Here is a 24,214-nt window from a genome sequence, read left to right as displayed (position 1 = left end):
GTGTTGTTGTTGCCACCAGGTAGGTTTGTCTGTCGTAAATCTACTTGTGTGCATGCACTGGTGCAACAACATGATTGGCCTAGTTCAGCTCTGGCAACGCAGGTGATTGGCTGCTGGTGAAAAGGGGCGGGACATGCGCCATCTTTGGCGTCGCAGCTTTCCCCATTCAAAACGGGCAGAGTGGTCTGTCTCCTCATATTAGAACCAAAGACGGTTTATAAACCAAGACCTTTCATGACGAGTCAGCTTCCTGTATGCATGTCACGTGGGCTTCTGCACGGCCACGCCCCTTTAGAGAGACCAGAGGCAGCTTGGAGTGTATTGATTCCTATGGGACAATTTAATGTGAACACCGATTATGGTCGGGTCTTTCTCCCCACGGTCACTGAAGCAAATTTTGGACTCATTTTTCACAAGCCACATCTCTTCTGAACAGTTTGACACCAAATGGTAATTTTCAGACGGAGAGATCCGGAGAAAATCCACTTTGTTCCAGACCTGTCTCTGTTAGAGCACTGGAAAAGAGAGTAGCGACACCACCATAGACTCCCGTGGTCACTTTATTCTCCCCCTAGTGGCAGGATATGGGTATTGCAAATCCGCCCAAGAAACCCATTCACTCCAATGTATGTGTGTTGCCAACTTGCTTGTAAATTGATGAAAACTGCTGTGTTTTTGCTTTTAGGTGCCTTGGTCATATTAAGTTGTGCTTATAATTTATTTATTTCAAAATTTAAATTGTAACATTAATGTGAACAACTGTTTTTTTTTATAAACATAGATATAACACACAAAATAAAAGATGACAACACTGAAAAACCATTACAAAATGTGACAAAATCAAACCCAAAACATATTATGTTAAGTTTTTCCTCCAATTTTGATTAAAAAAAAAGATAATTAATAAAAACACACGGAGCTGTTTACAGTACGTACCGGTCACACAGCGGACAAACACAGAAGGGGACGAGCGAACGCTTTACCGTTGCTAAGCAACCACCAGCTGTCAAAATAAATTACGTAAAAAACCTCGCATGGAAATAAAATAAAAGCCAGCAGCGCAATAACTTGCTTGACCAAACAAACAAACTAAAGAAAACACAGGCTTAAGTGGCAAACAGTTAGCTAACACAGTTGAATTTAGCACGCAAACTGGTATGACACTTTAGTGGACTTATCTTTATCATTTAAAACAGCAAGCATTCGTGACACAACAATTAATGGCCACTATATGTTAATATTTATCTGTAAAAGGGTCCACGATGATGCTATTAACGTGGGTGATCTATAAATGTCCTTAAATTATTGAAAATACCGCACTTACTCATTCACCAACACTGCAGAGATGCCAGCTCTTGGGCGCATTTGCAATACCCATATCCCGCCACCAGGGGGCGTTTCCACTTGACCAATGCGTGTCGCTACTCTCTTTTCCAGTGCTCTAGTCTCTGTCTCTACGACACACTCTCGCGAGATTTGGCACCGATCTCCTAGGAAACGTCAAACAAACGGCCGCGAACTCCCGTGAAAATGATTTAAATTATTTTTGGCATGCTAAATATGACTGTTAGTAGTGCAAATATTTAATGTTATCATAAGAAAAAATAAATATCTCACTTTCATCTACCTAAAAATTGTATAAATCCACACACACGTTCACAGACGAGTTGGGGTGACGGTTGGCCACGCCCATTTAGAGAGACAGGAAGTGTATACCATTTAATATCATTGGAGCAGCCACTCATGGAGTATCTTTCCATTTATTGAATATCTTTGTTAGAACGTCTCTGGCCGTGGGAGGGGATGTGAACGCTGATGTGACGACCAGCAAAGTCACAGCCTTGAGAAAAAAAGTCTCCTGTTATCTATTCACGAAAATCGTATGTTTTTCATTAATCAGTAATCACCCCCATCAACAAATTGAAGTGTTCCGATTAGGGATGGGCATTTGTAGAAATCTTTTTGATCGATCTTCGGGAAAATTAACGATCAATTATCGATTAATCGTTAATATTAATATTAATATTAATATTCATAATTAAAAACAAAATGCGTGCAGCTATGGCATGTGCCAGTAATCCAGGGCAGTCCCCATGAAGGAAGAAGGTCAGACAACAACGTACATGGATGTCTGTGTGCTTGTGCTTCACCTGTAGGGACGGTGCCGCTGCCGGCATCATTTACAGTAAAAAAAAATTTAAAAAAAGCACCGTTGCGCTGCCTGGCTTGACTGTCAGAGCAGCTCTGCTGTCCCTCTCTCTTCAGCCTCGTGTTTGGCTGCACTTGTACAAAAAAAAAGTGCACTTTTTCAAAATGTGAAAGTGTGTGTTTTATTATTATTTCTGTCGCCAACACACGGCGGAGCGGCGCTCTGATCAGCGCGGCACAGAAAAGAGAAACTAACTCTGCAGGATATTTACCTTAAAGGGACAACGAGGAGTTTTGGAAAAGCGAAGCGTTTTCACACTACATTTATGAGCCTCCGCGCGCACCGTAAAATTCTTTTGACCGGCGCAAGACAGACTCATGTTTTCATTCATCAATAATTAAAGTCAGAGGTTCAAAGAGGTTCACATACCGTCGTAGTTCCGACCACAAACGGCGATTCAGCTACGTTATTCTCATGACTCGTTGCGAAACTGAAAGTAAAGAAACGCTGGTCGGCTCGACCAGCATCTCCGCCACCACTAATAGTAACAAAATAACGATAGAGACAGAATGATATATTTATCGAAAATGCGCCCATTAACAAGTGTGCAGCGGAGATTCATCCACATTAACGTGAGACTTTTTTATAACCGATTAGAAACTCCTCGTTGTCCCTTTAAGTTTCATTTTAACCGTCATTAAACAGCTTCGGACTAATTGTGATGTTATGACTTGTAGCTTGTAACTTACAGAGAGAGTGGAGGCTCCTTCCACACTGCTGCTGAAAACCAAACCTGCTGATCAGAGCGGGCGGAGCCGCGGTGTCACAGCTCTCGTCTCTGCTGCACAGAGTCCGCAACACAAGCGCCCCGTCATATTTAATGAATAATTTCACTCTTAAACCATGTAATAATAATAATAGGCCTGTATAATAATACTTTTATATAGTTTATTGGTTGTTATGAAAAAATAAACCCGGGGTTTATTTCTCCATGACAACCTCTGCCCTACATGATCCCTTATATAATAAATCGATAAAAATTTTCCGTGATCGATAAAATTCTTAACGATCAATAATCAATCATCGATTAATCATGCCCATCCCTAGTTCCGATAAGCTCTGAATTTGCCGTTTGTTGCGTCTCCATGTTTTTATGTTCAGTGGCAGCGTGACGGTAGGAAACCACAGAAACTCACCGGAGACACCGGAGCTGTCGGCTCTGAGGTGGCGTCTGTGAAAAGTCACCGCGGTAACGCAGTGAGGAGGAATGGAGAGTTACACTGATGCTGCATTAACCTGCAGGCGCCAGGCGGCCGTCGGTAACAAACCAGATGTCATTTTAGTCACAGAAGTCGAGAGAAAGCCGGTAAAACGTGGGTCAGGTAAAGAAAAGCACATTGCCATGACAACATATTGTCACTTGTATTGTTTTGCCTCGTGCTGACGGACCACTTGTTTACATAGAGGCTTGTTTATGCCGTTAACGTGCAGCGGCTGTCTGCCCAAATTCACGTGAATGCGGCATGAAAAATACGATTGAGTTGCTTGCGATATACAACCACAATGCTAGATGGGAGTAATTCCTACACAATGTACCTTTAATCACGCCGCCGGACTTCCAAACCACACGTGTTCTCTAACCCCGTCCCCCCTGTCCTTTCCCTCCCAACAGTGCGAGGATGTCGTCCAGGGAAGATAGTCCAGATGACAGAGGCTGAGGTCCGTGGTCTCTGCATCAAGTCCAGGGAGATCTTCCTCAGTCAGCCCATCCTCCTGGAGCTGGAGGCTCCGCTCAAAATCTGTGGTCAGTAACCTGCTGCTTCAGAGTTGTACTTGTCAGTCTGACTTTGTTATTATGTCCTGCTCATCCAGCGCCGCCTCCCCCTCTCTCTTTCCAGGTGACATCCACGGACAGTACACAGACCTGCTGAGGCTCTTTGAGTATGGTGGCTTCCCTCCAGAGGCCAACTACCTGTTCCTGGGCGACTACGTGGACAGAGGGAAGCAGTCTCTGGAGACCATCTGCCTGCTGCTGGCCTACAAGATCAAATACCCCGAGAACTTCTTCCTGCTCAGGGGCAACCACGAGTGTGCCTCCATCAACCGCATCTATGGCTTCTACGACGAGTGTGAGTGCTCTGCTCTGATGTCGTGACACAGAAAGCAGAGTGTTTTCATTTTCAGTTCCCCACAAGTTTCACTGTGGTAACGCTAGTTCCTCCACACGTTCATGCAGAGCGACGGATCAGTGTCAAATTGACATCAAGCTCTTTTAATAGAGGAGGAAGATGGTCCAAAAAATAGAATAAAGTGTCACTTTTAACTCTTAAAAACGGATTATTGTCAACTATCAACTTGTGATTAGACCTGCAAACAATTTTTTAAAGAAAAAAAAGTCCAAATTCTCCGATTTCAGCTTCTTAAATGTGAATATTTCTAGTTTCTTTGTTCCTTTATGACAATAAACTTAGTCTCTCTTTGGTTTGTGGACAAACTAAGACAGGCTCACCACCCGCGGGAGGGTTCAGAAGGGGCCGGTGCTGTGTGATTTGGGTGGCAGCCGTGGGCGGGGGCCCCGGCGACCCAATCCTCGGACAACGACTCTGGCTTTAGGGACATGGAATGTCACCTCGCTGGGGGGGAAAGAGCCTGAGCTCGTGCAGGAGGTTGAGAGGTATCGGCTAGAGATAGTCGGGCTCACCTCCACGCACAGCCTGGGCTCTGGAACCCAACTCCTTGAGAGAGGCTGGACTCTCTTCCACTCTGGAGTTGCCCATGGTGAAAGTCGGCGAGCTGGTGTGGGCTTGCTCATAGCTCTCCAGCTCAGCCGCCATGTGTTGGAGTTCTCCCCGCATAACGAGAGGGTCGCTTCCCTGCGTCTTCGGGTCGGGGATAGGTCTCTCACTGTCGTTTCGGCCTACGGGCCCCAACTGGGGACTCCATCGTTCTGTTGGGGGGACTTCAACGCTCAAGTGGGCAGCGACAGTGTTACCTGGAGAGGTGTGATTGGGAGGAACGGCCTCCCCGATCTGAACCCGAGTGGTGTTCTGTTATTGGACTTCTGTGCTAGCCACAGTCTGTCCATAACGAACACCATGTTCGAGCATAAGGGTGTCCATGAGTGCACGTGGCACCAGGACACCCTAGGCCGGAGGTCAATGATCGACTTTGTAGTCGTGTCATCTGACCTCCAGCCGTATGTCTTGGACACTCGGGTGAAGAGAGGGGCTGAGCTGTCAACTGATCACCACCTGGTGGTGAGTAGGATCCGCTGGCAGGGGAGGAAGCTGGTCAGACCTGGAAGACCCAAGCGTATCGTGAGGGTCTGCTGGGAACGTCTGGCAGAATCCCCTGTCAGGGAGGTCTTCAACTCCCACCTCCGGGAGAGCTTTGACCGGATTCCGAGGGAGGCCGGAGATATTGAGTCCGAATGGACCATGTTCTCCACTTCCATTGTTGACGCGGCCGTCCGGAGCTGTGGCCGCAAGGTCTCCGGTGCCTGTCGCGGTGGCAATCCCCGAACCCGGTGGTGGACACCGGAAGTAAGGGATGCCGTCAAGCTGAAGAAGGAGTCCTACCGAGCCTGGCTAGCTCGGAGGACTCCCGAGGCAGCTGACGGGTACCGGCAGGCCAAGCGGACGGCAGCCCGGGCGGTCGCGGAAGCAAAAACTCGGGTCTGGGAAAAGTTTGGGGAGGCCATGGAGGAGGACTACCGGTCAGCCCCGAGGAAATTCTGGCAAACCATCCGGCGCCTCAGGAGGGGGAAGCAGTGCTCCGCCAACACTGTTTACAGTGGAGGAGGGGAGCTGTTGACCTCGACTGGGGATATCGTAGGGCGGTGGAAGGAATACTTCGAGGATCTCCTCAATCCCACTGACACGCCTTCCGTCGAGGAAGCAGAGGCTGAGGATTCAGAGGTTGATTCATTCATCACCCAAGCTGAAGTCACTGAGGTAGTCCGGAAGCTCCTCAGTGGCAAGGCACCGGGGGTGGATGAAATCTGCCCTGAGTACCTCAAGTCTCTGGATGTTGCGGGGCTGTCGTGGCTGACACGCCTCTGCAGCATCGCGTGGCAGTCGGGGACAGTGCCTCTGGACTGGCAGACCGGGGTGGTGGTCCCTCTCTTCAAAAAGGGGGACCGGAGGGTGTGTTCCAACTATCGGGGGATCACACTCCTCAGCCTCCCGGGGAAAGTCTATTCCAGGGTGCTGGAGAGGAGAATTTGGCCGATAGTCGAACCTTGGATTCAGGAGGAACAATGCGTTTTCGTCCTGGCTGTGGAACACTGGACCAGCTCTACACCCTCCGCAGGGTGCTCGAGGGCGCATGGGAGTTTGCCCAACCAGTCCACATGTGTTTTGTGGACTTGGAGAAGGCTTTCGACCGTGTCCCACGTGGCATCCTGTGGGGGGTGCTCCGGGAGTATGGGGTCGGAGGCCCTCTGCTGAGGGCTGTACGGTCCCTGTATGACCGGAGCAGGAGCTTGGTTCGCATTGCCAGCAGTAAGTCAGACCTGTTCCCGGTGCGTGTTGGACTCCGGCAGGGCTGCCCTTTGTCACCGGTTCTGTTCATTATTTTTATGGACAGAATTTCTAGGTGCAGCCGGGGGCCGGAGGGGGTATGGTTTGGGAGCCACTTGATTTCATCTCTGCTTTTTGCAGATGATGTGGTCTTGTTGGCTCCCTCGAGCCAGGACCTTCAGCATGCACTGGGGCGGTTTGCAGCCGAGTGTGAAGCAGCTGGGATGAGAATCAGCACCTCTAAGTCCGAGGCCATGGTTCTCGACCGGAAAAAGGTGGCTTGCACCCTCCAGGTCGGGGGAGAGTTCCTGCCTCAGGTGGAGGAGTTTAAGTATCTTGTTCACGAGTGAGGGGAGAACGGAGCGCGAGATCGACAGGCGGATCGGTGCGGCGGCCGCAGTAATGCGGTCATTGTATCGGTCCGTCGTGGTGAAGAAGGAGCTGGGTCGAAAGGCAAAGCTCTCGATTTACTGGTCGATCTACGTTCCCACTAGGGATGCAACGGTTCTCGGTAAAATACCGAACCGTTCGGTACGGCCTGCACGGTGCAATACGCTCTTGGACCGCGGTATTTCAGATTCAGCATCCATCAGCTCTTACTGCTTTACAGGCAGCTGTGCCGTGTATGTGTGTGCCTGGCCGTTTAAGGCGAAAGCCCGCCCCCGCGAGTCGATGTCCAATCACTGTTGAGCCTCCACACACTCACAGTGACTCCCCCCCTGCAACTGAAAGTGCAGCAGCTCACACACAGAAGAGGGGAAAAAAAAACCAAGGTGGCGGCATGAGCGGTCGCTGATCGCAATCGCGGGGGAAATTAATAAGTTATTAGCGCGATTTAGCACATTTAGCTTTTATTAGAGTTCTAGCAGGACTCTGTCCATGCACACCGCATGTGTGTGGTCGCGTGTCCGCGCGCGATAGTCAACTCCTGCTCGACCTCGGTCTCTCTGACAGGGATGAGAGGTGGTGACAAAGGCTGTTTAAAAAAACACATTAGACTAACTCCTTCTTTCCCAGTGAGAGACTGTGGCTGCCAGCATAGTGACGTCTTCCATGACGGCAATATAGCACGATCTCTGTTTGAAAGTGGCTTCAGAGTGTTCACCATATGAAAGACTAAGTGTGCAGAGGGAGGAGCTAGGGGCTGTTCACAGACAGTTCAGGTGTAGGTGTGTGTGTGTGTGTGTGTGTGTGTGTTTGTGTGTGAGAGAGAGAGATAGAGGGGAGAGCTATATTATAAATATTATAAATAATAAACATTATTTTATTTTCTCTGCACAAAACACATACCGAAACCGTACCGAGAACCGTGGCCAAAAACCGAGGTACGTATCGTACCGTGGGCTACCTGTACCGTTGCACCCCTAGTTCCCACCCTCACCTATGGTCATGAACTCTGGGTCATGACCAAAAGAACGGGATCCCGGATACAAGCGGCAGAAATTAGTTTCCTCCGCAGGGTGGCGGGGCGCTCCCTTAGAGATAGGGTGAGGAGCTCTGTCACCCGGGAGGAGCTCGGAGTAGAGCCGCTGCTCCTCCACATCGAGAGGAGCCAGCTGAGGTGGCTCGGGCACCTGTATAGGATGCCCCCTGGACGCCTCCCTCGTGAGGTGTTCCGGGCATGTTCCACCGGGAGGAGGCCCCGGGGAAGACCCAGGACACGCTGGAGTGACTACGTCACTCGGCTAGCCTGGGAACGCCTAGGGGTCCCCCCGGAAGAGCTGGAGGAAGTGTCCGGGGAGAGGGAAGTCTGGGGATCCCTGCTCCGACTGCTGCCCCCGCGACCCGACTCAGGATAATGCGGCGGACAATGGATGGATGGATGGATGGATAGATATCAAGATTAGCATTGTGGCTAACCTCCAAGAAAATAACAAGTAATCTAGTAATAAGGATACCGATCAAAACATCAGAGTATAGAAAGTCAATTAAAGAAGATAATTGTGCAGTTGTACATACTCATGAATAGAATGTTGCATATCAGAGCCCCCCCTCTACAGATTGTTTCCTGAACATGACAGACGCCCACAGTCGCCCCCTGATTGGGTCCAAGCTGCTCCGACCAGCGGTGATGAAAGCAGCGTGGACGATGAATGATGAGCATCACTGACCTTGTTGTCTTTGCTAGCAGCTGTTGTTCAGTTCAGCTCTACATTTTACAGCTACGGCTACGGCAGCCTCTGCTGCTCCTCTGTCCTGGTGTGTTCTGCACCTCATCAGCTGCAGAGTGGACTGTGTGCTTCCTGTTAACACATGCCCTGTGTACATCAGCGCTCATGTATGCGCGTTTTCAGGTGTTCAAGTGTGGACAGAGATCATTTCTAATAGGGGTGGGGGGAAAAATCGATTCATGTAAGAATCGAGATTCTTATTCTCTAAGATTCTGAATCGATTCATAATCTTCAAAAATCGATTTTTTATTCAGTTTCCTCCGTCTCAATACGCGCCCTCACAGCGCTGCAGCACGCCATGGCGCTAAAAGGCGCTCGTTAACCGCCTACAGACGTGAACTGATCTGATTTAAATGCTCTATTGAATGTCTGTGACGAGGCTTGTGCCCATCAGCAACTGAACCTCTATTGAGGAGAAAGGACGATCGCTGTTTTTTTTGCTGTTAAACACACACACGCTCCAGCTGAGCAGCCACATCCACTGCGCTGTGGATCAGCTGATCGGTGCTCAGGTGACGTTAGATCTTCACTTTTTTAAACTCATACAAAATGCAGCCAAACACCAGGCTGAAGAGAGAGGACCAGCAGCAGCAGCTCCTCTGACAGCTCCTCTGTGGCGCTGCAGACAGGCTGCAGGTGAGCTGGCTTGAGAGCGGAGTGCCGTCTTTTTTTTTCTTTTTTAGCAGCGCCTTTGTTACAGGTGATACATGTCTATGTGCATGTGCATGAGAACTGATCTTGAATCGAATAGAGACACCCAAATATTCACATCCCTTCAGTCCAGGCTTTTGAAAAGAGAGTAGCCTATAAAATCAGCTTCATGTAGCAGTTTACTTTAAAATGGTTCAAACATATTGCTGCTAAATAAATCTGAAACATGTGATGTGCATTTTTGGGGGGGAAATATGGCTTCTGATATAATAGTCTGTAGACATCATCATCATTCAACTTTTTCACATGGTCTGGTGTTAATAAAGCAAACTAAAAATCGCAAAAAGAAAATCAAGAATCAGTTGAATCGAATCGATTTTTGAATCGAATCGGTTGAATCGAAAATCGATTTTGAATCGAATCGTGACCCTAAAATTCGGAATCGAATCGAATCGTGAGCCACCCAAAGATTCACATCCCTAATTTCTAACAACGTACCCGTGTGAACTAGGGGTGCAACGGTACAGGTAGCCCACGGTACGATATGTACCTCGGTTTTTGGCCACGGTTCTCGGTACGGTTTCGGTATGTGTTTTGTGCAGAGAACTTTTTTTTTCTCCCAAAATAATGTTTATAATTTATAATATTTCTAATACAGCTCTCCTCTCTCTCTATCTCTCTCACTCACACAAACACAAACACACACACACACACCTGAACTGTCTGTGAACAGCCCCTAGCTCCTCCCTCTGCACACTCCTTTAGTCTTTCAGTAGGTGAACACTCTGAAGCCACTTTCAAACAGAGATTGCGCTATATTGCCGTCACTATGCAGGCAGCCACAGTCTCTCACTGGGAAAGAAGGAGTTAGTCTATTGTGTTTTTTTTAAACAGCCTTTCACCACCTCTCATCCCTGTCAGTCAACTCCTGTTCGACCTCGGTCTCTCTATCGCGCGCGGACACGCGACCACACACATGCGGTGTGCATGGACAGAGTTGTGCTGGAACTCTAATAAAAGCTAAATGCGCTAAATCGCGCTAATAACTTATTAATTTCCCCCGCGATTGCGATCAGCGACCGCTCATGCCGCCGCCTGTTTGTTTTTAGGGTCCGGGCAGCTAAGCTGCCGGGACACTATTGTATTCCTAGGAATTCTTCTTCTTTCTTTCTTTCTTTCTTTCTTCTTCCAAGGAAGTCATACTTCCCATGGGCGAAAACTCACCAAACTTCACAGAAACATCCGACCCCATGCCAGATTCACTCAACTCCAAGGACATGTGCCCCCCCCTCCTAGGGGGGGCACAATAAGCGTTTAAATTTAAAAACTTTAAAAATTCCTACCAAACCAACGGTAGATGCTACAGTGTTGAAACTTCACCACAATGTAGCCTCAATACTGCTGAAACTTTTGTCCACTTAAACTCATTACAAATTATGAAGTCCATCACTCTGTTTTTTTCAATAACTGTAAAACTTTTAAAATGTATCTCCTCCCACAATTTTTGCTCAATTGTCACCAAACTTGCTACAGAGCATCTCCAGACCGTCCTCCACAAAACTTGTTTCTCGGATTTTTGATTAAGCAAAAATTGAGCCTACAGTGCATGAAAACGTTTGACTGTAAACACTACTGTAAACATATACCATCAAATTCTTGCTAAATACATTTTCAAACTTCCTGAAAAAAAACGAGAATATTCTGGAGTCATGGTTAATGAAGTTTGGCAAATATCAGAATTTTAATTCAAAAACTGAATTTTTGAGAACATTTTGAATTCTGCTCTCATGGGAACAACTGCAATCAATGTGAGTGTGGAATTTTTAAACATCAGATTTTCTCTTATGAAGCAAAACACTTATCATTAAAAACAAATCACCAACATTTCCATGCTGTCAAGATGCAATTTATGTATTATCAGATTTTTGTTTAGATGACTGAATTTCTGAAATTTTGACCATTTCATCACAACAGCTGCCCGGGCACTGGCTCACCTGAGTGGATAAATGAAGCTACACAGCAGGTCTCACTACCAGCTGATTAGCTCAGCGAGTTAGGAGCTGGTTCTTGGTGTCAGAGGTTGTGGGTTCGAGACCCAGCAAGGGTGATGATGATGATGATGATGATGATGATGATGATGATGGTGATGATGACAGATCAAAATGTCACATGTCCTCAAGCTGTTTTGCTGTCTAAATGCAATTTATGTGTTAACAGATTTTTGTTTAGATAACATAATTTCTGACTTTATGACCATTTTTGAAATCTGCCTTTACAACAGCTGCCCGGGCACTGGCCCACCTGAGTGGATAAATGAAGCTACACAGCAGGTCTCACTACCAGCCAATTAGCTCAGTGAGTTAGGAGCTGGTTCTTGGTGTCAGAGGCTGTGGGTTCGAGTCCCAGCAAGGGTGATGATGATGATGATAACAGATCAAAATGTCAGTTGTCCTCAACATGAAACACAAGACAATTGTCCTAATGGTGGCATCACAGCAAGCTTCTAATTTTAAAAATCCAAATAGCTTGGACTGGACTATGTGCGAAGGCTCCTAACATCTTAGAGTCACAGTAGATGTTTAACAAATACATATCATTACCTCAAAAACTGATTTTTCTTTTTACTGTGGTTTCAAATCTGCCTACACGACAGTGAATGGCTTACTCAATTTGTGAAGCCACTATTGCACTCCCACTTGTCAATTAGCTCAGTGCGATAGGCAACGGTCTTTGGTTCCCGAGGTTGTGGGTTCAACCCTCAACTGGTCCAAATTGGACATTATAAGGACAACTGTCTTGTCTTCCTATTCTCCTGTTTGTTGCTCAGAATTGCCAAAATTTGCCCAAAAGTAGCCCGGACCCGACCCATCGCTGCGCAGCAGCTATAATCTTTTTTTTTTTTTTTCCCCTCTTCTGTGTGTGAGGCTGGGCTGCTGCACTTTCAGTTGCAGGGGGGGAGTCACTGTGAGTGTGTGGAGGCTCAACAGTGATTGGACATCGACTCGCGGGGGCGGGCTTTCGCCTTAAACGGCCAGGCACACACTTACACGGCACAGCTGCCTGTAAAGCAGCAAGAGCTGATGGACGCTGAATCTGAAATACCGCGGTCCAAGAGCGTATTGCACCGTGCAGGCCGTACCGAACGGTTCGGTATTTTACCGAGAACCGTTGCATCCCTAGTGTGAATGCATCTGGAATTTCAAACATATTGCAGCCAGTGGAGGCACCAGTGCAGTGTAAAGCTACTCCACTGACCACAGAGGTTCAGCATCCAAAACCCCTGTGGAAATAATGATAATTTTATCCAGTGGATTTTTAACAGTGTCACAAGTCAAAACCACCTGTTAAATCTTTACAAATGTCATATCATTCATAAGCTTATCACATGTTTTTAATGCAAAAGTCATCATCTAAAGAAACTACTCCAGCTGTCAGATGAATGTTGAGTATTATCAGTTTTACCTTGGTCTGTCTGACAAGGTTTACATTACATTACATACATTTTTAATATACATCATCTTAAAATGGTGCTAATGTAGAAATAATAACAGCTGTATGATTTATTGTGTTAATAATGAATCTTCTGATACTGGTGGTTAGATCACTAGATCCCTTTTCAGAGCACTACTTGATGAAAGAGGGCTGCATGCCTTAATCCAGATCAGCATTAAATCCTGAATCTCAGGACTGGACTTGTAAAAACACTTTGAACGGCCTTATATGGTTCTTTGCCCTGAAGCCTGCTGACTCACAGTCCGCTTGATTTTCTTTCTTTCTTTCTTTTTTTTTTACAGGTAAACGCAGATTCAACATCAAGCTGTGGAAGACCTTCACAGACTGCTTCAACTGCCTGCCCATCGCTGCCATAGTGGACGAGAAGATCTTCTGCTGTCACGGAGGTATTCATGTCCACACAGTACAAAAAAAAAAAAACTGACCTCTGGTACCACAAAATGTTTAGGGGAACAACAGCTACTGATTTATTGGATGCCTCTTAATAGATTCATGATAGAATTCAGAAAATCTCATCTGTTTGTGTTGCTCTCCTCTCTTGTCCTGATAACTGACTCTGAATCAGTCAGAACTTTGTGCCATGTTTACACTCCTGTGATGAAGTATAAAAGATAAAGAATTACATTACATACATTTTGTGGTACAAACATTTTGTGGTACCTCTCTTGTCCTGATAACTGACTCTGAATCAGTCAGAACTTTGTGCCATGTTTACACTCCTGTGATGAAGTATAAAAGATAAAGAATCTGACTTGTCTAAGCTTTTGTATTGTTCTCTGATCTGATGGGAAGAAAGTGGGTCAGAGTGTAGAGCTTGATATGGGTCAGTACCTGCACAGGTATTTGTGTAACTGTGTTGTGTTGTCCACAGGTCTCTCTCCTGACCTACAGTCTATGGAGCAGATCAGACGCATCATGAGACCCACAGATGTGCCTGACACAGGTAGGTCAGCACACAGCAGGCCGCTTCTCTGATGGTTGTTCTCCACTTGATCGTTTCCATTTAAAGGAGAATTCCGGTCATTTTTGACCCCTTAATCGTTGTCCTGATGGTCACCCAGTGTTGGGGGGGAGCCAAAAACGCGACCAAAATTGATGCAGGCAAACCGGAGTTACACCATGGCTAGACGGCGCTAGCGATAGCAACAACGCTAACCTATGGGGGCAATTTTTTCAACCACAACAAACATTCAAAAAACAATCAAATATCTATGACACACCACAGAAATCTGTTTCTCATTGTGATTCTGAAAAGTCACAGTTCTGTGACAGTGATGGTTTTAATCCATACATCTGATCAGGATCAGGCCTGATCAGGTCTGTTTGATAGATTATTTATTGACTAACAAGCCTGACCTTGTGTTTTTCTCTGGATGCTGCAGAAACAGTCGGTGCATGGATGTGAACCTTGTGCACACAGTCACTTTGGGTCATTCTGGGTCTATTTCTGCAACATATTTCAGGTGTTAAGTGCTGCTCTGAGCCGAGTGCTGCTCTTCAACTGGAGTAGTTGATTCATGGTGGAGATGAGGAGAGTGTGTCTAAACCTTCCTCCTTCAACAGAGCCACTCTCTCCCAGAGCCTCTGTTGTGTAGCACTCTGTCATTTAGGACAGACATTAAAACAAATAAATATTGGATAGAAATCTGTAAAGGCCACATATTCCCTGTTTTATCACAAATTACACCTACTAACCGCGAGCTGACTAAATGAACAGTTTTAGCACCTCGCCCTGCAAGTTTATTGATTTCTTGATAACATAAGGGTAAAAACACAAATCCAGCCCCATATTTACTGCAGCGTGTCAGAGCCAGAGTGATCCAGGTTTGTTCTGCGTCCAGCTCCAAGAGTAAAAACACTCCATCAGCTTGAAATGACTCACATCTGCTGATACACACAAGAGCCAGGAGATTGTTTACACACACACACACACAGTGGAGGGAGAGATGTTTATTGATGAGTGACGTTAATAAAAGATGCAGGCGTGTTGTGACGGACCCTGTGGGGGATGACAGGTAACACTTTACAATAAGGGTCCCTTAAAGGACAATTCCAGGCGAATTCAACTCAGGGGTGTATTTTCATATCATTTTAGGTCTAAAAGAATGAATCTGAAGATTTTCAGTTTAATTGCTCCTGTTTTGTGGTAGTTGCGTCTGTCCGTGCATCGCCACGGCAGCAATGAATGGGAGTGGATGTAAGTTCCGCTGCTTAGGCTGTTTCCAGCCCTCAAAGCCGCAATTTTTTTCCACAGACAGCGTCAGATGGCTACTCAAACATGCACCGAGAAGTTTATTTACTTCAAGCAAGCCGACATGTTTGTAAAACTAGATCTAATTCAAAGTCTCCCGGAGTCTCGCGCGAGACCCAGTTGCCGTGCTCGGTGTGTTCAGGTGCAGTGGGAAAAGCTACCGTTTGTGTCATAAACACAGGAATATCAACTCTTTACTTGCTTCAAGTAAAAAAAACTTCTCGGCGCATCTTTGAGTAGCCATCTGACGCTGTCTGTGGAAAAAAATGTACACTTCAAGCAAGTAAAGAGTTGATATTCCTGTGTTTATGACACAAGCGGTAGCTCCTACTGCGCCTGAATACACCAGCACTGCAACTTCGGGCTCGCGCGAGACTCCGGGAGACTTTGAATTAGATCGACTTTTACAAACATGTCGGCTTGCTTGAAGTAAATAAACTTCTCGGTGCATGTTTGAGTAGCCATCTGATGCTGTCTGTGGAAAAAAATTGCGGCTTTGAGGGCTGGAAACAGCCTAAACAGCGGAACTTACATCCACTCCCATTCATTGCTGCCGTGGTGATGCGCGGACAGACGCAACTACCGCAAAACAGGAGCGATTAAACTGAAAATCTTCAGATTCATTCTTTTAGACCTAAAATGATATGAAAATACACCCCTGAGTTGAATTCGCCTGGAATTGTCCTTTAATTAACATTAGTTAGTACATTATTAAGCATTCATATATAAACTAATGTGTTAATTAATGCTGAGTAATGCATACATAATGATAACTAATTACATATTCAACTTTTATTATTACTAACTAACTTTGAGTAGTAAACATTAAAGCAGATATCAGTGGAATGTTTTTGTTAATATAAGTCCTAAATAGTCCTATTTTCCGTCAGCAATCACTTACATGAAGTATTTCAGCCTAAACACGAGTCTCTCCGTCACTCTGCTCTGCTGTAACCCGAGGAGAAAATTTTCCTTGTGGGATACAAGTGTTATCCAATGAGGGGAGAGAACGGCATGAAGGGCTGTGTGTGCAGCCAAGGGATGCGCGTGAATGTGGTGACGTAGCACGAGGACCAATTGATGCCTGACAAGGGCGGGGGCTGCTAACTCATGGTGCGTTCAAGGAAACTCGTACTTTGTGTTTTTCCTTCCTGTGAAGTCATACCAGTTCGATCTGGTACGAGTTCACGGGTCAGAAGTTACGAGTGGCCGTTATAGGGAACTTTCACAGACAACAGGACGGTAAAAACACGAGCTACGGGTTACCTGGAACGCTACCAAGTCGTAGTTGTGACTTGAAGCTGTAACTTACGGTTTCAAAAGCCTGCCTTGAACACAGCATTAGCCGAAACGGCCGTGCCACTGATATCTGCTTTAATTAACTGCTTACTTATAGGCTACATTAATTAATGTGTTTCCTAATCCTAAGTAATACATAATAATGATTGTTAATATATCTGTAAACAGTTAATTAATGCTTAATAATGTACTAACTAACATTAATTAAGGGACCCTTATTATAAAGTGTTACCAAAAGCGACAGGGAAACAGTGATGCTTTCTCCACCAACCAGGAGGTTCTGCAGTAATAAATCAAGCTTGAATGGCCTCCCCAAGAAGTACATGGTTGTTTGGAAGTGGCAGTAAACCCAGTGGACATGACCACCCCCCCACCCCCACCCCCCTCTCAGTCTGAGTCTTTGCCCTCTTCATTAGACCTGGTTGTTTTTGTCCTTATAAGGCAGCCAGTGTTCAGACCCTGGCAGCCACTGTCTCTCAGATCCTCTTATGGTCCTTCAGGGAGTCTGTGTGTGTGTTGCTTTTTTCTATTCCAGTGGCTGAATACACACTTTCACCAGTCCACACTGTTTGGACCGGTGGAGGGTTCAGATTTGGTTCAAGGAGCAGGTTTCGATCAGGATCAGGGTAAAGCTTAGGCATTCAGTTGCGATGACGACGATGGTTAAAGTTAAGGTGAGAGACAAGGCAGCGCTTTATGTCTGAGTTGTTCCCGTGGGGATAGAGAAACATATGTGCTCATATAAGGAAGCCTCTGTGCAGGCCTGTTGGTCAGCTCCAGCCTGGGCCCACCCAACTATTGTTTAAAGGGACATTGTGTAACTTCTCCTGTTATCTATTCACAAAAATCGATTATTTTGTTCAAAAGTATGTTATTCATTAATCAGTAATCATCCCCCATCAACAAACTTAAGTGTTCCTTTCAGCTCTGAATTTGCCGTTCATATCATTCATATCTACATGGAGCGGGTAAGCTCGGTGCTGGCTGCCATGTCGTGTCGCCATGTTTTTACGTTCAGTGGCAGCATGACGGTAGGAAACCACGGAAACTCAGCGGAGACACCGGAGCTGTCGGCTCAGGTCGAGGTGGCGTCTGTGAAAAATCACCGCGGTAACGCAGTGAGGAGGAATGGAGCGTTACACTGATGCTGCATTCACGTGCAGTCGGGCAGACGGCCGTCGGTAACAAACCAGATGTCATTTTAGTCACAGAAGTCGAGAGAAAGCCAGTAAAATGTGGGTCAGGTAAACAATACGACATCGCCATGACAACATATTGTCACGTGTATTGTTTTGCCTCGTGCTGACGGACCACTTGTTTACATAGAGGCTTGTTTATGCCGTTACGTGCAGTGGCTGTCGTCCGTCTGCTGTCTGCCCAATTTCAAGTGAATGCAGCATGAAAAATACAATTGAGTTGCTTGCGATATACAACCGCAACGCTAGATGGAGGAATTCCTACACAATGTACCTTTAAAGACAAAATAATAATAAATGAAATTTTAAGACAAAAGACAAACATCATGTAAAATACTGTGATTTTTTTCCCATAATAAATCCACTGATGCAGTAAACAGTCTCAAACTTCCAAGTATAATTTATGGCATCAAACACTTCAGGCGAGATCAGTTCATCTTGATTTATTCATTCTCTTCCTTTGTTCTCTTCTCCTGTTGTTTACCTCTTTTTGTGACTAATTATTATAATTTATTGTAATTATTATAATGAACTAAATGATATGCTAGACAGCGACGTGTCCTGTCGAAGAATTCTCTGTTTACTTTTGTGATTATTGCAGCTTGGGTTACACAAGAAATCTAATGAAGCACATGTCCTGCTCGCTAAAGGCTGATCTGTTATCTTCACACGCATAATGAGAGCAGCTCAGGGAACAGTCCGGTCCCTGGGCCCTGAGTTTCAGGAAGTGTGGCCCCCTGAATAACTCGACCTCGGTACTTTGGCACGTAATGTGAATGTTCCTGTAGTCAGAGAGAGGAAGGATCCACAGCAACAACCCCCCCTTCCACATCAGAGTGTTTGATCAACAGAGACGTGGAGATGAATCCTCTCTGAGCAGCATCAGGTGTTGAGACGGTGTGTGTGTGTGTGTGTTTCTCCCCCCCCAGGCCTCCTGTGTGACCTGCTGTGGTCCGACCCAGACAAAGACGTCCAGGGCTGGGGAGAGAACGACCGCGGCGTCTCCTTCACCTTCGGAGCTGACGTGGTCAGCAAGTTCCTGAACCGCCACGACCTGGACCTGATCTGCAGAGCTCACCAGGTTCTGCACCTTCTCACATCCTCTCATCACTCAGACATTTAAATGCATAGAGAGAAACAGCTGCACTCATGTATCACAGGGTTCCTACGCAAGTATGGAAAGTATGGAAAATGGAAACTATGGAAATATATTTATCTTATCTCTATTTTATATGTGCTATTGTACCTAGCTGCAATCTCTTGGAAATTATTTGGTGACATAATGGCATACACATTCAGAATAATGAAAACAAAAGATTAATTGCACAATGTATTTACATGATACACATCTAATTACTCAAATGTCACAAATTATTTGAATTTTTTTAACGGGAAGTCTGGAAATTAGGGTCTGGAAAAAGTATGGAATTTGGAAATTTCAAATGTGTAGGAACCCTGGCTTCACAGACACATCTGTCTAATTTTTAAAAAACAATTCCCCGATCAATCTGCACTCAGGACCCACAGTGACAAAGTGAAAACAGAATCTAGAGCAAAAACAAAAAGGGAAAGATCACATCGACATAAGTATGCAGATACTAATGTTCCTCCATGTGTCTTGATCATCTGAAGTGTCTCTACACCTTGACTAGAAACTAGAGCAGTGGTCACCAACCTTTTTAGGCCCGAGATCCCTGACCTCAACCTTGGTGACAGGCAAGATCTACCTATTGAAACGTTGAGAGTAAACAACGGTCCAGATTGTATTTATAATTTGAGGCATTTTATCAAGCCTAACTGTAATTGAATTACATCAAACACTAAGGTTGAGCTTTCAAATTGATGCCACCAAGAATTGCTGTAACTGTAAGGCCATCCCTGTCTTGATAATAATTCACATTATACTTAATTCATAATAACTTAATTTCAGTCCATCACAAAAAATAAAGGCATGTAGCTTATTTCCCATCACTATGAGGAAATTTGTTAATAGTAAACAATAAAGGGAAAAAAACAGATCATACTAACTCAGCAATATTCCTACAGTAGTGATTCCATCAACGTCAGGACAATTAAGGGAAAACCCTGCCTTCATCTCCCAAATGACAGCTGTCAGATGAGCCAACTTTCCAGGTTGTGTGTGCGTTTATGTCAGTATCTAAACAGCGCGCAAAAGATGAACACACACAGAATCGCCGCGAAGCACCGAGGATCGGAGCCCTTTGATGTTAACGATTGTGTCGTTCACATCAGTTCACAGCAGCGCCGCGGTGCGAGAGCCGCGAGCAATCCTGTCAAGCTGGGCAGGAAGTCGCACAAAGAAACAGCGAGAGAATCCGGTTAATTTTCAAAATTAAACACAATTGATAAATGTAATGATGTGAACGGGAGGGCTCCGGCTCGTCCATGATTTACTCGGAGCTTCGCAGCGATTCCGCAGCCGGTTTACCGCGCCCCCCAGTTTGGTAACCACAGTATTAAGTGTTACGTTTATCAAGTGAAGCTTTATGCAAGTTACAACATTATCAGTATCAGAAAGAACTGTAATGTGCTGACAAAATTCTCAGCCAGTGCAGCTGCAGCTGCGTGTCCTCATGCAGCATCAACGCCATCAAAAGGCAAAACTGTTGCTTGTGTCAGTGTGATGGCTGTGACTGAGCACTGTGAGTGTCTTGTAGTTTTGCTCATAACACACGACAACAACGTTGATATGCCCAGTTGATAACTGCCGGGCGCCGGCCACACTTTGCTCGGACTCGGAGCAGCCGGTGACCAGAACCCTCAACGTAACAACCACTCTCTGTGCAGCACTGATCGACTGTGCGTTCCTCTGTTTTCTTATCTCATTGGTTAATTTAATGCAGCGCTTAGAAAAAGAAAAAAAAAGCAAGCCGAACATCAATCGGGCATAATGTGTTTCTGAACTCATTTTTCCGGTATTATCAAGATCGACTGGGACAGTCTTCAAGATCGACTGGGACAGTCTCCAAGATCGACCAGTCGATCGCGATCGACGGGTTGGCGACCACTGGACTAGAGTGAGTGGACTGAGCAGTAGCTACAAGAGACTGAGAACCTGATGATCTGTGACTGAGCTCCACAGTGTCTGGTTGGAGATCCCAGAAGGAGAAGCACTTCTACTTCTACTTCTTTCCTTCAGAGATTAATCTCAGAATTGAGGCCAAACACTTCCATCTTGTTTCTCCCAGTCTGAGAGTCCCTCAGCTGGGACACTTTGCCATAAATCCCAGCTCAGTAGAGCTGCAGTGATGGTTTCTCCACCTCCACACAGGAGCTCTGCCCTCTCCTATCACCAGGTCTCCTCTTTGGCCTGTTGGCTCTGGAGGAGTTCAAGTTGTTCCAAACCTCTTCCTCAAAAACCAGTGCTATGTTCTGCTTTCATCTCTGATCCACCTTGTCGGCTGGGAGAACTTATATAGACAAGTGTGTGTGTGAGTCTTTCCACATGTGCACTCAGCTGAATTTACCACAGGTGGACTGGACTCCAATCCAGGTGTCGACAGAACTCAGAGACCATCAAGAGCCACATCTCAAGTGTCACGGCAAACTGTTCAATTTCTCCTTTTTTAATACAAGTGTCAAAACCAAGAAAACTCAGTTGTCACTCGTCACTGTGAGTAAGAAGTGTAGATTGATGAAAGGGAAATGAATTATTAAGATTTTAACAAAGCTGCTATGTAACAAAATGAGGAAACACTGTCTGGTCTGAATACTTAATGAACACACAGTGTGTGAGTAATGTGCAGCAGCTGTACTGTGACTAATGTCCCTGTGTGTCTGACGCCCCCAGGTGGTAGAAGACGGTTATGAGTTCTTTGCCAAGCGGCAGCTGGTCACTCTGTTCTCGGCTCCAAACTACTGTGGAGAGTTTGACAACGCGGGCGGCATGATGAGCGTGGATGAAACCCTGATGTGCTCCTTCCAGGTGTGTAGTCCTAACACACCGACACACACCACCTGCACCAACACCTCACAACAGGGTCGACTCTGAAGTCACACTGTCACTATTACAACTTGTAGAATTTTGGAAAGTACTGGAGAACAGTTTGGTTGAGTTCAGTTAATTCTTTTTTTATTATGGAAGGTTTTGCAGATGAGGCGTATACATTTAGTTTAGAAGAAGAAAAAAAAATGACAAAGAAAGTGTTAAAGGCAGAGAATGCTTTGTTCAATTCAGATTGAATTCATTCAAAGAACTTTCACCGCCTCCACAATTCATCATCTCCAAAATATTCTCAATCAAATTTTGCTATTTTTGCGATGACATTGAACCAGTCTTGGATAGTAGGAGCTGAAGTGTTTTTCCATCAGCAATATGATTACTTTTGAGCAGCTGTAAAAGCCATTGCTAGCCATTTATTGTTAGACTGATTTATAAACTTATAAACAGCAGGATCTGGTTCTATATGGATTCTAGTTATTTTGCTCACACACCAACAGACCTGAGCCCAAAATGTATTAATAATCCTACAATCCTACAGCCAGTTGGTCTGTGTAATTTACCAGGAGTCCAATGATATCTATGCACAGTTTTAAATTGTGTCAGTTTTAACGAAACCTCCTTAGAGACTATGTGTGCTCTGATCCAAATCTGGTTCCATTCATCTTCAGTTTATGTCACATCCTGAGTTAGTTTAGTACACACAGTAGAGAGGGAAGAACACTGTTAATCACAACTACAATGGCTGTGAGCTTGTATGTATTGCTTTATAGATAAATCTATAGTTAAATACCAATAGATATCTTAGAGAAATGATCTAATCAGGATGTATAAAAGCAGGAAATAACTGAATGAATGAATGAATCACATCAATTCATGTACAATTGTACCGATATTATAAATCAGACAGGAACCAATAAGATGCATAATGAGAGCTTTTGTTTTTAATACTTTGTCTCTTGGTATAGAGATAAATGCATTAACACTGGATGGTTCACTGTGATGGAGTCTGTAGTTTAACTGCAAATTTTACCAAGATTAACATGTTTGTTGCATGTGGGTGTTTGACTCATTTAGGCTCAAATGAACCAGAACTCATGTACTGGGCTACTAGGTCATTGGAAAAGTTGAAAATATATCTGAACTAGAGTATGTGTGAAAAGCCATTAATCAAACATACAGTTGAATTCAGTATCTTATGGAACAATGTAGAACATTTGTACTGTGTTTTGAGAGTCTGGCTCCACAATGGTGATAAGAATTTAAAATAAGAAAACATTTTATGTTCATGATGAAAGTGTGGCATAGAACGGATAAGGATAAGATAATATGGCAACATATAGTAATAAATAATAAAGGAAGTAAACTACCGCAGATTGAGGTTGTTTGACATTGTCACCAATGTCTGTTCCCAGATCCTGAAGCCATCTGAGAAGAAAGCAAAGTACCAGTACGGAGGGATGAACTCTGGTCGGCCCGTCACTCCTCCCCGCACAGCCCAACCTCCAAAGAAACGATGAAGGACGAAGGGAGGAAGAGACGGAGTGAGAGAGGGATGATTGTCAACAATTGTCTCCCGGTGGCTTTTCACAACATAAAGTAAAAGCAACACTTGGCAGCGGAGAAAACAGACGAACACAACTGTTTTAAAAGACACACCCAAACTTGTCTTCATTAAAATTTTTATTTCTTTATCTCCCTCTGAACTGCTGTCACACACTCTTCTTACCCCCAGTGCTTTTTCTCCCCTGCATCTGTGTAACATTTTGAAAAACAAGCGTTAAACGAAAAATGAAAAAACATGAGGGTATCATTCTGTAGCATATTGGAGTGTTTCTTTTTTTTTGTCTTTTTGTCCTTTTGCCTTTTGTTTTTGACAACAGAATGACAGCTAGTTTAGTTTCCCACATTTCCTTACTTCCCTGCCTGTACAGATACAACAGGTATTAATGACGACTGCTGGGTTTTCAATAAATAATACAGGGAATAAATCTGTGTGGATGTTCTGCGTGGTTCTTGCAGTTCAGCACTTCTCCAGAGAGAACGATGAAACGTGACAAGTTAAATGTCAAGGTGAAAAATGAGAATGTGTTTCAGTTTGAAAAGCTCAGTTTTTCACCCTGAGCTCTGTTCACTAACCCTGTGGCCATTAAACCCGGATTAACTAATCAAGGATAACATGTTCATTATTCTTCTAATCCAGATCAGTGAAGCGAACCATAAACACGTTTCAACATCATTAACAGTTCATACAATGAGTAAAACACTTTGACAGAGGAGAGAAAAAATCCCTTTTTAATATGTTAAATATCTTTAATAACGACTAATACACTGCAGCTTTAAGCTCTGTGTTTAAGCCATAGACTGTAAAAAAATAGGTTTAAGCCCTACTGTGGGTGAATTGGGTTGTATTACTCTTGGGCTCCCCCTACAGTGGTGGAGTGTAACTCTAAAGTCGTACTATACATAAAAATCCCATAAAGCTATTCCTATTCATGCAAGA

General features: G+C 44.9%; 1 protein-coding gene across 1 annotated transcript in view; it reads left to right on the top strand.

Annotated features, from left to right (window-relative positions):
* The window catches only part of LOC146969380 (serine/threonine-protein phosphatase PP1-beta catalytic subunit), a 49,957-nt gene extending 26,253 nt beyond the window's left edge, over window positions 1-23,704 (top strand). Inside the window, exons 2-8 of the mRNA XM_085759003.1 lie at window positions 3,822-3,953; window positions 4,048-4,278; window positions 13,286-13,390; window positions 13,876-13,947; window positions 18,680-18,831; window positions 21,562-21,696; window positions 23,127-23,704. Of these exons, the coding sequence (XP_085615129.1) occupies window positions 3,822-3,953; window positions 4,048-4,278; window positions 13,286-13,390; window positions 13,876-13,947; window positions 18,680-18,831; window positions 21,562-21,696; window positions 23,127-23,231 (932 nt within the window). The 3' untranslated portion in view covers window positions 23,232-23,704. The remainder of the gene's footprint in view (window positions 1-3,821; window positions 3,954-4,047; window positions 4,279-13,285; window positions 13,391-13,875; window positions 13,948-18,679; window positions 18,832-21,561; window positions 21,697-23,126) is intronic.
* The last annotated feature ends 510 nt before the right edge of the window (window positions 23,705-24,214 follow it).

This window comes from Trachurus japonicus, chromosome 18 (assembly GCF_045865225.1).
Source record: "Trachurus japonicus isolate A0001 chromosome 18, Traja_1.0".
Lineage (NCBI taxonomy): Eukaryota > Metazoa > Chordata > Actinopteri > Carangiformes > Carangidae > Trachurus > Trachurus japonicus.
This window is presented reverse-complemented; position numbering and strand designations above follow the sequence as displayed.